This window comes from Leucoraja erinacea, chromosome 7, assembly GCF_028641065.1.
Source record: "Leucoraja erinacea ecotype New England chromosome 7, Leri_hhj_1, whole genome shotgun sequence".
NCBI lineage: Eukaryota > Metazoa > Chordata > Chondrichthyes > Rajiformes > Rajidae > Leucoraja > Leucoraja erinaceus.
In genome coordinates this window covers 77,087,865-77,102,309 of record NC_073383.1, presented here as the reverse complement: position 1 = coordinate 77,102,309, position 14,445 = coordinate 77,087,865, and the positions used below count along the sequence as shown (strand labels likewise).

Below are 14,445 nucleotides of genomic sequence, written 5' to 3'. Positions count from 1 at the left end.
ACTGGAGACCCGACCTTTTCTCGTCGGGTCTCAGGTGTCGTTTGAGGCCGCAACGAGGAGCGGCCTAAAACAGGAAGAAGCAGATGGAATTCTCAGGTGTCGCACTCACCGTGCCGTCGCGGAGCTCACTCGAGTACCGAGAGCAGTGTGGAGTCATCATCAGGAGCTATGCTGCTGCTGCTGTCGTTGCTACTGCATTTGCTGCTGCTGCTGCTACCGGAGAGTCTATCCATGTCCAACTGAGGGTCTTGTGATCTGGTGACAACACCGGGAGCCCACTAGTGGAGAGAGTACCGACTCTCAGGGCTCCTGCAACGGCGAATTCTCACCGTTCCAAAGTAACTGCGGGCTGCAGAAGAGCTCCTGGAGCGGGGCCTGTTACCACTGTTTAAGGCGGTAGGAAGAATGGCCGCGGAGTCTGCGAGCGCACACCGGGGGCTCTAACACCAAGACCCGGTGTGCGACCTCGCACCTCCCGGCGTGGCTTTAATGGCCGCGGGACAATCGCCATCGCCACCGGGGGGGGCTTTGACTTTGACTCTGACATCGGGGGGGGGGGGGGGGGAGAGTGCAGTGGAAATACAAGTTTTATTTTGCCTTCCATCACATACTATGTAATGGATTATATGTTAAAAGTAATTATGTTGTGTCTGGGTCTATTTGTGTGTGTAAAAATGGCTGCAGAATTGGCATTTCGTTTGGACCTCCAGGGGTCTGAAAAATGACAATTAAAGATGACTCTGACTCTGTATAAACTCGACAAATGTAGCTACAATTGAAAATAATTTGGACCAAGTTCCACAGAAATACTAGAGTTGTTGTCACTCTAAATCATGAGAATTAAATGTTGGAATCAGTAAGATGGTAAAGTTGGTCTAATTGCAACTCCCGGAATGAAACACAGAATGCTTTCTCTGCTTCTTGTTTTACCGCTGCTATCAAATTAATTACCCAATGAAATATTTGATGGAACTACATAAATTTAAAATGAAGAGCAGGGGAATTCTCAAAGGTATCCTGCCCATTATTTATTGCTCACTCAACATTACTTAGAGAACAGTGTATCAGGTCATCATCACATCTGTGCTTCAAGGAACCTTAAACTGGCTACTGCATTTCCTACATTGCAACAGTGACTAGACTATCCATGTTATCTGAGGACGCTGCCTGATCCGCTGAGTTACCCCAGCACTTTGTATCTCTTTTAGTGACTATAAAGTACTTTCTACTTTTATAGAAGTTACAAAGTAACTTCTGGCTGCAGCTGGATGATAGAGATTTGGGTTGCTTGGCTTCAGAAATGTAGAAGATGTAGGAAGAGCAGTTTCCTATAAGCTACACTCCAGTGGGAAACCTGTTGGAGGTGAGGTACAATATTGGGGCATGAAAGATTGAGAGAAAGTTTGGAGCAATTGATTCTGTGACCATTGTTTAGTATTGTGGTTTCATGCCATATTGTATTTACAATGCAGAAGGTACTTCATAAATACAAGTTTTTATTTTTCTTTCTTTCTCCTAACCAGCTACTTTATAAAGATTTATATTCAGATCAGAAAGATCTGGTTTTGCTATGAGTAAAATCCCTAAAACTCCATAACTAAAATTGGTTGATTGGCTCATGGTCTATGGTGGGCTCTGAAAAGACAGATCATCCTCTGGCAGATGATAATCAAAAATATGCATAACATTCAGCAAGATCAGGCAGCACCTATGGAAAGAGATGTTACCTTTGCTTGGCACTTCCACACAATAACAGATCAGAGATGCAAGTCTTTTTATTAGCATAAAGCTATTTCTTATCATTCTGAGTGCTGCAGTTTAGTATTCTTTCAAACTATCGTCCAAATGGTCATAAATTGACAACGATTTATTGACGTAAATGAAGAAGGAATGAAGAGATTAAAACACAAAACCATGATTTGTATCTGGTGTCAACATTAATGACAGAACTAGTAAAACGTAGTACAAGCCACATTCATAAGTAGCATCTTTGGAGTAATAGTCACAGTTCAAGCAAATACTAAAAAAGAACAATTATTATTCCAAACAAGTTACATATTATTTATAGGACTGTTAAGATGATACCTGGAAAGAGTTGCTCCACACCATAAATACCAGCTTAAATGGTGAGCCTCTGGAAGCAATCTTTTCATACTTCTCACCCTGAAATCCCCAGCCATCAGGTCCCCGAGAATTAAAGATAATTTTCTCAAGTTCCTCTTTAAAGCGGGGATTGAAATGGAATAAAATATCAGCATCAGGATGGTCGCCCCTCTGAAAATTAACATCGAATCTAAAGAGAAGATATCCTTCATAAGTGGTAATAATGTTACTGATTATAGAGTATTGTAATAAACAAACATTATGAACAGCAATGCATTTAAACCTTAAATGACTTCAAATTACTACAAACATACTACATCTGATACCTGTTTGGTCAGTACTTTTATTACGATATCAAGCCTCAACTTCACTTTCTTTACTCATTAACTTACTATATTTCCTAATTATTAGTGAATAAATTACATGTTGAAAATTAGTTAGGAATAAAAAGAACACTGTTAAATATTGATATTAGTTTATTATTGTCGTGGGTACCGAGGAACAGTGAAAAGCTTTTGTTTGCTTGCTATTCAATTAAAACAGATAATACTATACATAAGTGAATGTAAAGAGAAAAATGCTAAAGTGCAGTAGATAGTTTACAGCTTTGCAGTATTACAGTTCAAGAGGAGAGCGCCAATGTCTGCTGTGAGGTAGGTTGGAAGATCAGGACTACACCCTAGCTTATGGGAAGACCGTTCAGTAGTCTGGTAACAAGGGGAAGAAGTTGTCAGGAATATAGCTTGGCCAAAGTGTTTGAATCTTTTGAGGCCTTTAAAGACAATCTTATGATATCTTAAATCTCAAGCACCATTGACAAGAAAATGGAAGTGCGGCAAAGTGAAAGAAAATGGAGTTGAAATATGGACCCAAATTTTATGCGCTGCATGGCATGCTATTTTTTGCGAGTGGTATACCATGCGCATTTGCACCTCCATTACCTGCCATAACTGAATTTATCTGGAGTGGATCTTTCAGAAGGAAGTTGGGGCATCACCAAAGCTAGGACAAATCTGAATAGCAAGACCCTGCATAGCACAACACTTTCCTGTCAAAGACTCTATTCATATGATGTAATTTAAACAAACACTTATTGAAATGCCTTAACAACCAGTCAATCATTCAAAATAATTATATCTATCCATATTACTAAAAGTCTGATCTTGACCACTTCCTGTTGCTCTGTATATTCATTTTAGAAACAAACGCTTCCACATACGGCTGTGATATTTGGCCATCTTACTCAGAGTCCCCTTCTGCTGCACAGGACAAGAGGAGTTTTTCCCATTGATGAAAAATAAGAGTTATTAGTGTTTCAAAAATGTTAAGATTCTCTCTCCTGATGGCCACGCCTCTTCTGGAGGGACTATAAAACCCGGAAGTGTTGAGTGCCTCAGTCAGTCTCTGCAAGATGGGGGAACGAGAGGATCATGAGTCTCAGTATGAGCTGAACATTGAACACATGTCTACTAAACTGATTTTGTGGTTTTTAAAGTTGACCTGTCACACCATTCCCCTTAATGTATTTTGACCCAAATATAGTTTGGAATTTGCTAAAGCTCTCCCCAGAGGGGTTTGGAAATGCTAAAGCTGTGTTGTCCTGGGATCTCATTTACATTAAAACAAAAAAAGCAGTTTTCAAAAAAACTGCCCATCAGCAGTGTTCCAGCCCACAATCACATCACAATGGGATCTCATTTACAATTTTTTTTTAATCGTTTCCAAAAACACAGCAGCTTCCACCTCGCAATGATGCCAAGGGTTATAGGGAAGCCGAAGCGGTGATGGAGGGAGGGAGTTGAGGGAAAAGGAGAGGGTGGGAAATGTGAGGGGGGAGTGGAGGAGGTGTGGAGGAAAGAAGAGGGAGGGAGAAAAGGAGGAAGTGTGTTGCCTGAGGGGGAAGTTGCTTTGCCTAACTAAAGCTGCCTTGCCTTCTATATAATTAAAAGTCTAATCTTGACCACTTCCTGTTGGCGCTTTATATTGATTTTAGAAAAAAAGCTACCACGTACGGCCGTGTAGGGGAGCAGGGAGATAGAGGGAGAGGAGGGAGGGATGGAGGGAGTGACTGAGGGTAGGGAAAACGAGAGGGAGAGGTGAGGGAGGAAGTTGGGGAGGGAGAGGTGAGGGCGGGAGTGATGGAAGAGTGGGGAAAGAAGAGGGAGGGTGACGAGGAGAGGGAGGGAGTGCTAGGGTAGAGGGGGAATGGAGGATGGGGGTAGGAAGAGGTATGGCGAGACGCAGTTTGGAGAGTTGCTGTGACCCCTCACAACAGGGATCTCTGGCTTCACAATGGGAACCCGTCAGCCACGCCTGCGCAGTTGGGGATATGGGTGAGTGGTGGAATATTGCGTTTGGGGACCAGCCCTCCCGTGTGACTGGGACCAAACGAGTCCCACTTGGTCTATAAACAATTAAAAAAACAAATGAAAAGGCTGAAATAAATTTGAAAAAATGTGAATTACCTAAAATTTTATTCTATCTCTATTAGCCATTCATCATAAATGAAATGAATTGGGACACTAAATCCATACAGTAATTTGTGCATTTATAATAAGCAGATTTCCCTGAACTGCCAGGCAACTGTGGGAAGCTGGCATTCCACCTCATGAATATAGTTGCCAGCCAGGAAACTTCAAGAGGTTCAGGACTGCCACATCCTCGTGGACATCCAAGACTCCAGACTTGGGGAAATGCCAGCAGTTGTCCACTGAACTGCTGTCTTTTCCCAGGTAGATCAGGGTCACAGATGATAAAATAGTCACTGTTCACGATGGTTACTCTCTGAAAATAACAGTGGTCCATGGAATCTGCAAATTAGTTCAAGGTGGAAATCCAGAAACTGCTGTTAGTGCTCTGTGCTCTGACAAATGGTGTGCTTATTTAAAACCTCCAATGGCGATTTTTTTTAGAAATCAATGAGCCTTTGAAAATTTCTGGTATTTATTAGCTATCTGCTGCAACAATCCCTGAAATATGGTATATTTTTAAATGAAGCCTAAGCTGAACAATGCCTGTGGTCCCAAAATGTAATGTTCTATTCATAGATTCTTATTCAAATTTCAAAATACAACAAACTTTAAAATGTTGTAGCTATTTGAAAAAAATAAATTTAATCTTCTACTCTAATCACATGTGAATGTTCTAATAATTACTTTGCACTGTGTGAAATATTTAAACATCGTGCTTGTCTCGTATTGGTGACTGAGAATCCATCAATATAACTGGGTGCTCAGACTGCCTGATCAGGTCATGATTCATACCGTAGATGCCATGAAAAAAGAGAAATCTATACTCAGCTACTGCAGAATCTCTGTTTGCAGTTTTCTTCATAATCAATGCAAGCATCATCACTTCCCTGCTAACTACAGAATCTGGACTAAGGATTTTAAATTTAATGAAACCAAATTTGAACTGAGGAATATGAGTATCCTCTTTGGTGACACATTGGAGGCCATGAAAAAAATGAAGGTACAAGCATATTGCTGTTGATTAGGATGTGAATGCTCAACTGCTGAGTCAAAAAGGCACAAATGTTTCATGATCCAAGTGAGTGACCAGAGAACTGGTAGTCAAATTCAACTTAGCAATGGTGAAAATGATTAGTTCAACCTTCCAATTTAGTTCAGAATAGTGAAAATGATTATTTCAGCCTTCCCATTAAGTTAGGAATGTTCTGCTGTGAATGATGTTTATGTTAATGTTAAATTCAATTGTGTATTGTGTTCTTTTTATTCGTATGGCTGTATGGTAACTCAAATTTCACTGTACCAAAGGTGCATGTGACAATAAATGTGAACTTAAACTTGAACATGCACGACCTGATGTTGGGCATAGAAACATAGAAAATAGGTGCAGGAGTAGGTCATTCGGTCCTTCGAGCTTGCACCGCCATTCAATATGATCATGGCTGATCATCCAACTCGGTATCCTGTACCTGCCTTCTCTCCATACCCTCTGATCCCTTTAGCCACAAGGACCACATCTAACTCCCTCTTAAATATAGCCAATGAACTGACCTCAACTACCTTCTGTGGCAGAGAATTCCAGAGATTCACCACACTCTGTGTGAAATATGTTTTCCTCATCTCGGTCCTAAAAGATATCCCCCTTATCCTTAAACTGTGACCCCTTGTTCTGGACTTCCCCAACATCGGGAACAATCTTCCTGCATCTAGCCTGTCCAACCCCTTAAGAATTTTGTAAGTTTCTATAAGATCCCCCCTCAATCTTCTAAATTCTAGCGAGTACAAACCGCGTCTATCCCGTCTTTCTTCATATGAAAGTCCTGACATCCCAGGAATCAGTCTGGTGAACCTTCTCTGTACTCCCTCTATGGTAAGAATGTCTTTCCTCAGATCAGGAGACCAAAACTGTACGCAATACTCCAGGTGTGGTCTCACCAAGACCCTGCACAACTGCAGTAGAACCTCCCTGCTCCTATACTCAAATCCTTTTGTCAGCTGATAAAAGATGCATAGGAAAAGTGGCTGTGACAATAAGTTCCCAGGTCTTGAATATATAAGTACACATAACAGGAGACGGCTCCCATGTAGAGATGAGCCCGGAAAGATAATTGCCATTGGAACAGGAAAGAAATGGAAAGCAGCAGAAGATCTGGAAGAAGGAAGAAAAGAAACAGCATTGGTCAGTGCACAAATAATGTACATTTTAGAAATTAACTAGTGTATGGATATTTGAACTTGGTATTGGAGTTACAGGGTGAACAGGACGTAGAAACAAACCAAGGGCAAAATATATCTATTTTGTACAATATTTTCACCATAGCTAAAAATCAAATTATTAAAATATGTTTTCAAATTATTCTTTCGCTCCTACCCTAATTTAGTAAACTTAGAAAGCTTCTGATGCAGCTCAGAAAAAAAGAAATGAGTCTTGGTTCAGTTAGTATTATTTTTCCTTCTGAATCACAAAGTTGCAGTTCAAATATCTTCCTGGAGGCTTGAGCATAATGAAAACCTAGGCTTTTATTGTAGCCAAGTACTGAAGGATTGGTGCTGTATTAAGGTCCTATTTTTTTGGATGTTTGAGGTTAAACTAATGTTCCATCTGTCCTCTTTGGTGGACATTAAAACAAAATTACAAATTGTCTGCAACTGTTCAAATGTGCTCCAATGGCTATAAGGAATTTTGGTCATCCCAAGACAGTTAAAAAGCAATGTGAATATCTTTTTTTATTCATGTGCAAATGTATCTTGGACAACTTCTAGCAGCCATCAATGTCGGCAATTTATCAACAAAAGTTCTAAATTTAATCTAAGCAACTAACAATTTTGTACAAATTTACCTGGAATATATTCCAACTGTAAAATAATTTGGACAAGTCAATAATATTATTAATACGATCAAGAAGAAATATGCAAATATCGTGTATATAGTATTTTCATTTTGCACTAGTAACATATAATACAAATAAAGATAATGGTCAAGTTACCTAAGAGGATCATCAGTCAACTTTCCTTTAATAACTACTATTGACTCTTCACTTAATTCTTCATCAAATTTTGCAGTACAAGGAATAATCTGAAATATAAGAAACCAGTAGATACACATAGAGTAAAACACAGATTATTTGAATTCAGATCTTAAAAATAAAGAGGGAATAAAAAGTATGACGAGGAAGCATAACGCTGGAATTCAATGCAGTTTTAATTGTGTGGTGATGAAACTAGCAGATTATGAGCAGACTGCTCCTAATTTGTATAATTATTGCATTTTGATACATTCTGAAAATAATGTATTGCTTCAAAATTTCTTCATTCAATACATAAATTTGAATAAGAGCGATTTCATATTAAAATAAGCGGGACATCTGAATTTAAGATTATCTACCTGTTATTCATTTTCCATCACTTCAGAATCATTCTAAAAATAGCACTGAAGTTAGTTGCCACAACATATTCTGCGACGAAAGATACAATGGCATTTATGAACAATGAACGTTTGGGCCTTTTAGCAGCTTGAGGCTGTTGAGATATTCAGTAAATTCATAGCTGTGCTAAATTCCTCCACTCAAGCTTTTCCCATTGTTCCTTTATATCTCTAGACCTATCAACCTCATATTTCCAAGGAACTGCTGGTGTGGCATTTATTTGCATTTGCAAATGAGTCCAAATTCCTAACATACAGAAATGACTTAACTTCACTTCTTACAGTCTGTGTGATGTTTTTTTTTTAAACTAAGCCTCCTAGACCTAGACCAGCAGAGGGTTTGTTTAAACATACCCCATACCTTGAAAAATCATACTTTTATGATATATAATGGCCTCTCTGAGCTTTGGAAAAGTTATCTCCAGTTAAATCATCTTCCGAGAAAGGCAATGTACGAATTGCCTCACGTATTAGAATGGTCACTTGGCACTGTTCATGATGGTCTTTAGAATAACTTGTTAGATCATCTTTTCTTCTTCCTAAATGTGTATTCTCCATAAATTGTTCAACAATGACTTGAAGAGACAGCTCAAGCCAAGAGAGCTGGCAAGGAATTAGATTCTAGCTACCATGGCAGGTCTACTAAATAAAACATCTATGGTTGCCAGAAAGATTAGATATGGTTTGACTAATAAAATGACTTCACATTTGACTGAATGGTTTGTTAACTCTGACATAACCATAACATAACATTATGAACCATAATCTAAAATAAAATTATGATTTTTTTTGTCCCTTTATGGTATCCTTGTTTTGAACAATTATTTATTTTGAAGTTGCAGCTGCACTGCATGAAAACTTCACTTCCACTCTACGATTAAATTCTCGATGTAATGTCAATTCCAAGACAGTCATGGCAGCACAATGGTGCAGCTGGTAAAGCTTCCATTTCACAGTGCCATTGGTCTGCATTGAGTCCTAGACCTCCAGTGTTGTCTCCATAGAGTTTTCATGTTCTCCCTGTTACCATGTGGGTTTCCTTGGGCACCCTAGTTTCCTCTCACATCCTGTAAATATGCAGGTGGGTGGCTTAATTGGCCATTAAGAGTAAGCTGAAGGGCCTGATTTTGTGCTGTTCAACCCTATGACTGAAATTTCCCTTAAGTATGTTGACATGTAAATCTGCTTGGGGAGATTAATGGGGATGTGGGGAAAATAAAATGGGTTAGGGTCGGGTCAGTGTAAAAATAGGTGGTTAATAGTTATTAACTTGGTAGGCTGAAGGCTAATTTCCATGCAATTCTTGCAAACTTTTTATCGGAGTAAAACAAGGTACCAGTTTAACCTCTTGACCAAAGCCAGAAAGAACAGATCAAATAATTATAAAGAGAAACGCTATGCACAAAAGGAGTCCAATCAAGCAATTTAGCCAGGCGCACTCCCCTAGTATTCCCAATTCTTCATACAATTTCCTTTTAATCATCGTTTTAGACAGTGAATGAATGAATACTTTATTGTCACATGCGACAAGTCACAGTAAAATTATTTGTTTACGTAAAATTGTTTGTCTACATAAATGGTGCTGACAAAGTTCCAAATCACAATTCACTGCCTAAAAATATTCCATTCATCTTGCTTCGGATTCTATTGCTGATCATTTTAGGGTCAGGTGGTCAACTCTGCAGTCAACAGAAACTAGCTCTCCTGGTCCATTCCATCATGAGTGGGGCTGCATTTATTGGCTCCTTTGTGGATGAGAGCTTGTTGTGCAAGACCTCCCAACAAATGCTGACTCCGTCATCGAAGCAGCTCGCTCAACATGAAATGCTCTGATAACATGTAAACCTTTGACGAAGGTTTCCAATTATCTTTTAATGTGTATAAATGGGCTTTAAGAAGAAATTGAACCCAGCCAAACATAATACCCCATTTGTCGAGGAAAGGTGACTAAATCTCACATTTTGTTCTTGGAAACAAAACCAGATGAGTTGCAGGTTAGTCCACTTTATGGCTTTTATATGTGTGGCTGTACATAATATTGTGCATAAAATTAAATATAGAAGATAGAACAATACATCCCATGAAGTGACTCTTTAGCATATCATGGCTGTGGTGACCATGATGCCAATCTAACTAAACCTAACCTCTTGCACATTAGTCTGTATCCTCCCTTTCTCTGCATATCCATGTGCCTCTCCAAATGCCTCTTAAATACCACTGCCTCATATCTGCCTCCCCTGCCAGGACGTTCCATGTACCTCTGTAAAAAACCTAACCACGCTTCTCCTTTAAACTTTGACACTCTCATCTTAAAACTATGCCCTCTAATTTTCGACATTTCCACCTTGGGGGAAAAAAGGTTCTGTCTGTCCACCCTATCTATCTCTCTCATAATTTTATATACATCTATCCGGTCATCCCTTCACCTCTGATGCTCCTGGGAAAACAATTCAAGTTTGTCCAACCTCTCCTGATAGCTCATACCCAATAATTCAGAAAACTAAGAAATTGAAAAAATATAACATCAAGGAAATGGTGGCGGATAAAATCCAGAAACTTCTAGCAGAAAATAACATTAAGTAAAGAAAATAGACATGGACAAAGGATATACGTAGAAAATGCAGGACATTATATAAAAACTACCAGGCACACTCGACAGGCCAGGCAGCATCTATGGAAAGAGAACATAATTAATATTTCATATTTTGGGCTCCCCAAATTCGATTTGAATCGACGACTTAATTCTTCCCTCCACGACCTGCTAAGTGTTTCCGGCACCTCCTGTTCTCATCTCCAGCATCTGCGTGATATACAGAAAGGCAGAGTCCATACAAATCTCACAGCTGAATATTAATATTTTATGTTGTAACTTCAGATTTAAATTTTAAAGTTCAAGTTCACATTTATTGTCACATGCACCAATTGGTACAGTGATATTTGAGTTGCCATACAGCCATACAAATAAAAAGAACAGAACACGCAATAGAATTTAACATAAACATCCACCACAGTGGAATCAACATTTCTCACTGTGATGGAAGGCATAAAGTTCAGTCAATCTTCCTCCTTTTGTTCATCCGTGGTCGGGGCCTAGAACCATCCGCAGTCACCGCTACGGACTGCCCGATGTACAGGCCCTCTCGCCGGAATGATCAAAATTCCGACGTTGGGAAGGATTGGAACACACTCTGCGGCTTGGATTTACCGAATCGGCCGCTTCTTACTGGGACCGCGGCTTCCAAAGTCTACAGGCTGGACAGAGCTCCGACCCTGGCGATTCTTGGCAAAAGATCCCAGGCTCCGCAATGTTAAAGTCAGAGCCGCGCCCGCAGCTAGAAGCTCCACAGACCACAGCTCCACGATGTTAAAGTCAGCAGGCCCCGAGATCGGCACGTCAACACTGGCGATCCCTGACAAGGATCCCAGGCTCCATGATGGTAATTCCGTGCTGCAACTGCTGCTGAAGATCTGGGCCGGTCTTCAGTCAGAAATGCCGCGCCAATCCAGTTGGTAGGCCGCGAAGGGGGCGAAGAAGCAAAGACGCATCTCCATCCAGGTAAGTGACTGAAAAACGGTTCTTCCCTATTTCCCCCCTACCACCCCTCACATAAGACATACTGAGAAACAGTCAAACATACATTTAGACGCAATAAAAATAACAAAAAAGGCAAAAGGATTGATGAGTTGCCGGCGAGGTAGCCACTGCGGTGGCGCCACCCGATGTAATCTTAAGTTTTTATAGTTTACTGGACCATGTGGGTTGGGTCCCGTCCCCTCAATGCGCAATTGCGAGGGGAGGGGCGGTTGATGCACACACACACTAACCACCCATCACACACACACTAACCACCCCCTTGATATTATATTAATATTATTCATTTGCTTCTTTTACCCTATCCCCACCCTATCCACTCATGCATAGCCCCCTCACAGGCGCGTCTAGAGAGGGAGAGGGGAGGGGGTAGAGAGAGAGGGAGCAGAGACACAAAGAGAGAGACACAGAGAGAGGGGCAGACACAGAGGAACAGAGTGAGAGAGGCAGAGAGAGAAGGGTCATAGAGAGAGAGAGAGAGAGGGGGGGGGCAGAGAGAGTATCAGAGAGAGAGAGGGGCACAGAGAGAGAGGGGTCATAGAGAGAGAGAGAGAGGGGGGACAGAGAGAGTATCAGAGAGAGAGGGGGCAGAGAGAGAGAGAGATAGAGGGTGCAGAGAGAGAGGAGAGAGGGGGCAGAGAGAGAGGGGGCAGAGATGCAGAGAGAGGGGGCAGAGAGAGAGAGGGGGGGGAGAGAGGGAGAGAGGAGAAAGAGAGAGAGAGAGAGGGGGGGGCAGAGAGAGGGGGGGGCAGAGAGAAAGAGAGAGGGGTGGAGGGAGACAGGCGGGCAGAGTGAGAAGGGAGAGAGAGAGGGGAGATAGAGAAGGGGGCAGAGAGAGAGGGCAGAGAGCGAGGGAGAGATTTCATGTCGTGTTTTCGAGGAGACGCACATGAACATCGCACAAATACACACTCTTCTGAATCTTCTGAATTTATAGTCGGCAGGGCAGTGCTCTGCATATCACACACATTCAAGATCAGAGTTATAGAGATCGGTACTGATTGGGGATGATCAGCCATGATCACATGTGCTGGCTCGAAGGGCCGAATGGCCTACTCCTGCACCTTTTGTCCATAAACAATACGAACTTTGCAATAAGGTGAACAGGTGCATTGAGAATAGAATTATAAAATAAAAGGTACATTCGGGTATTTCGCACAGGGAAATAATTAAAGGTTCTTGTTATATATACATGACATGTGTTTATAGTCACAAGGTTATAAAGTGTCGACCCACCGGCCGGTGGAGCTTGAAGATGTTCATCCTGCGGGAGAGCGGATCGGCTGCAGATGTGACGGGCTGGGCGGCTAACGGGCGTCAACAGCTGGAATAACGGGCGTGAACAGCGTAACGGGCGTCAACAGCTGGAATAACGGGCGTCAACAGCTGCGGAGAGGTGGATTGGGCGGGAGCGAGCGTCGACAGTTGTAGGGGTGGGTCGCGCGTGAACCAGCCAGCATCAACTGCCGGTCGAGCGCGAGCGTTCACAGTTGGGCCGCCCGGGAGCGAGCGTTGACAGTTGGGCCGCCCGGGAGCGAGCGTTGACAGTTGGGCCGCCCGGGAGCGAGCGCGTCGACTGCTGGACCGGGCGGTTAACGGGCGTTGACAGGTGTGAGTGGGAGGGGGAGCGTGAATAAGCGACAGCTGAGGCTGGGCGGGGGGCGAGCGATGACAGTTGGGGTTCGAGAATAAGCGAGGGTCAACAGTTGGGGGAGGCGGGCCGTTAACGGGCGTTGGACAATGAGTTGAGTGTGCGGGCGAGAAGGGTAGTCAACAGTTCGACCGTGCGGTTCACGGGCGGACACAGCTGAGGGGAAGGCGGGGGATGCGGTTGGTGGGCGCCGACAATTGAGAGGGTGATGGCGGGCGGGAGGAAAGATTATAGAGGATATAATCTTTGGGCGGGAGTGTCAGCAGCTGGGGGGGGGGGGGGGGGGGGGGGGGGGAGGGCCGAGAGCGAGCGACGACAGTTGGGGCGGCGGGAGGTTAACGGCCGTCGACGGCGGGATGTTAACTGGTTGGGGAGGCGGGGGGAGCGACGACAGCTGCCGCCGGACGAGCTGAGGGTTAACGTCGAATGTTGTGGTTGGGGATTTGGTTGGGGGCGTGGTGGGAGGGGGTCGTCGGCTCCTCTGGTATCTTTGGTCGACAGTTGGCGCTGGACCGGAGCGAGCACCTTGCGGCTGCCCGCGCATGCGTGGGGGAGGTGGGGCCTCTCGCACTGTCACCGCCCCCCCCCTCTCCCATGCAATCCCATTGGCTGCTGCCGCCGGCGTTCCCGCGCGCTGCCTCTTCCCGCCAAGTCGGGCGGCCGTTGGGCGCGTGCCCGCGGGCGGGGCGATTGTTGGCGCCATTTTGGAGGGCTGCCTCCTTCCCGTCATGGCGCCCACATCTACATCTACAGCTCACTGTTCTGCTGTAAATTGATGTCATCGACAATGTAGACGACCCCCTCTGTCTCTTTTCAGGTTCCCCAATAACAAAGAAAGGTGAGGAAATATAATTGTTTTCTGTCATAGAAACATAGAAAATAGGTGCAGCAGGAGGCCATTCGGCCCTTCGAGCCCGCACCGCCTTTCATTGTGATTACGGCTGATCATAGAAACATAGAAATTAGGTGCAGGAGTAGGCCATTCGGCCCTTCGAGCCTGCACCGCCATTCAACATCAACATGATCATGGCTGATCATCCAACTCAGTATCCCGTACCTGCCTTCTCTCCATACCCTCTGATCCCCTTAGCCACAAGGGCCACATCTAACTCCCTCTTAAATATAGCCAATGAACTACCTCGACTACCTCGGCCTCGACTACCCTCTGCGGCAGAGAGTTCCAAAGATTCACCACTCTCTGTGTGAA

At 43.2% G+C, this 14,445-nt stretch overlaps 1 protein-coding gene across 1 annotated transcript in view; it reads right to left on the bottom strand.

The window, feature by feature from the left end:
• The window catches only part of LOC129699121 (galectin-8-like), a 29,616-nt gene extending 15,834 nt beyond the window's left edge, over positions 1-13,782 (bottom strand). The window contains exons 1-3 of the mRNA XM_055638791.1: positions 12,824-13,782; positions 7,559-7,647; positions 2,086-2,293 (exon numbers count right to left, since the gene is read on the bottom strand). Of these exons, the coding sequence (XP_055494766.1) occupies positions 2,086-2,293; positions 7,559-7,647; positions 12,824-12,850 (324 nt within the window). The 5' untranslated portion in view covers positions 12,851-13,782. The remainder of the gene's footprint in view (positions 1-2,085; positions 2,294-7,558; positions 7,648-12,823) is intronic.
• Positions 13,783-14,445: the final 663 nt, after the last annotated feature.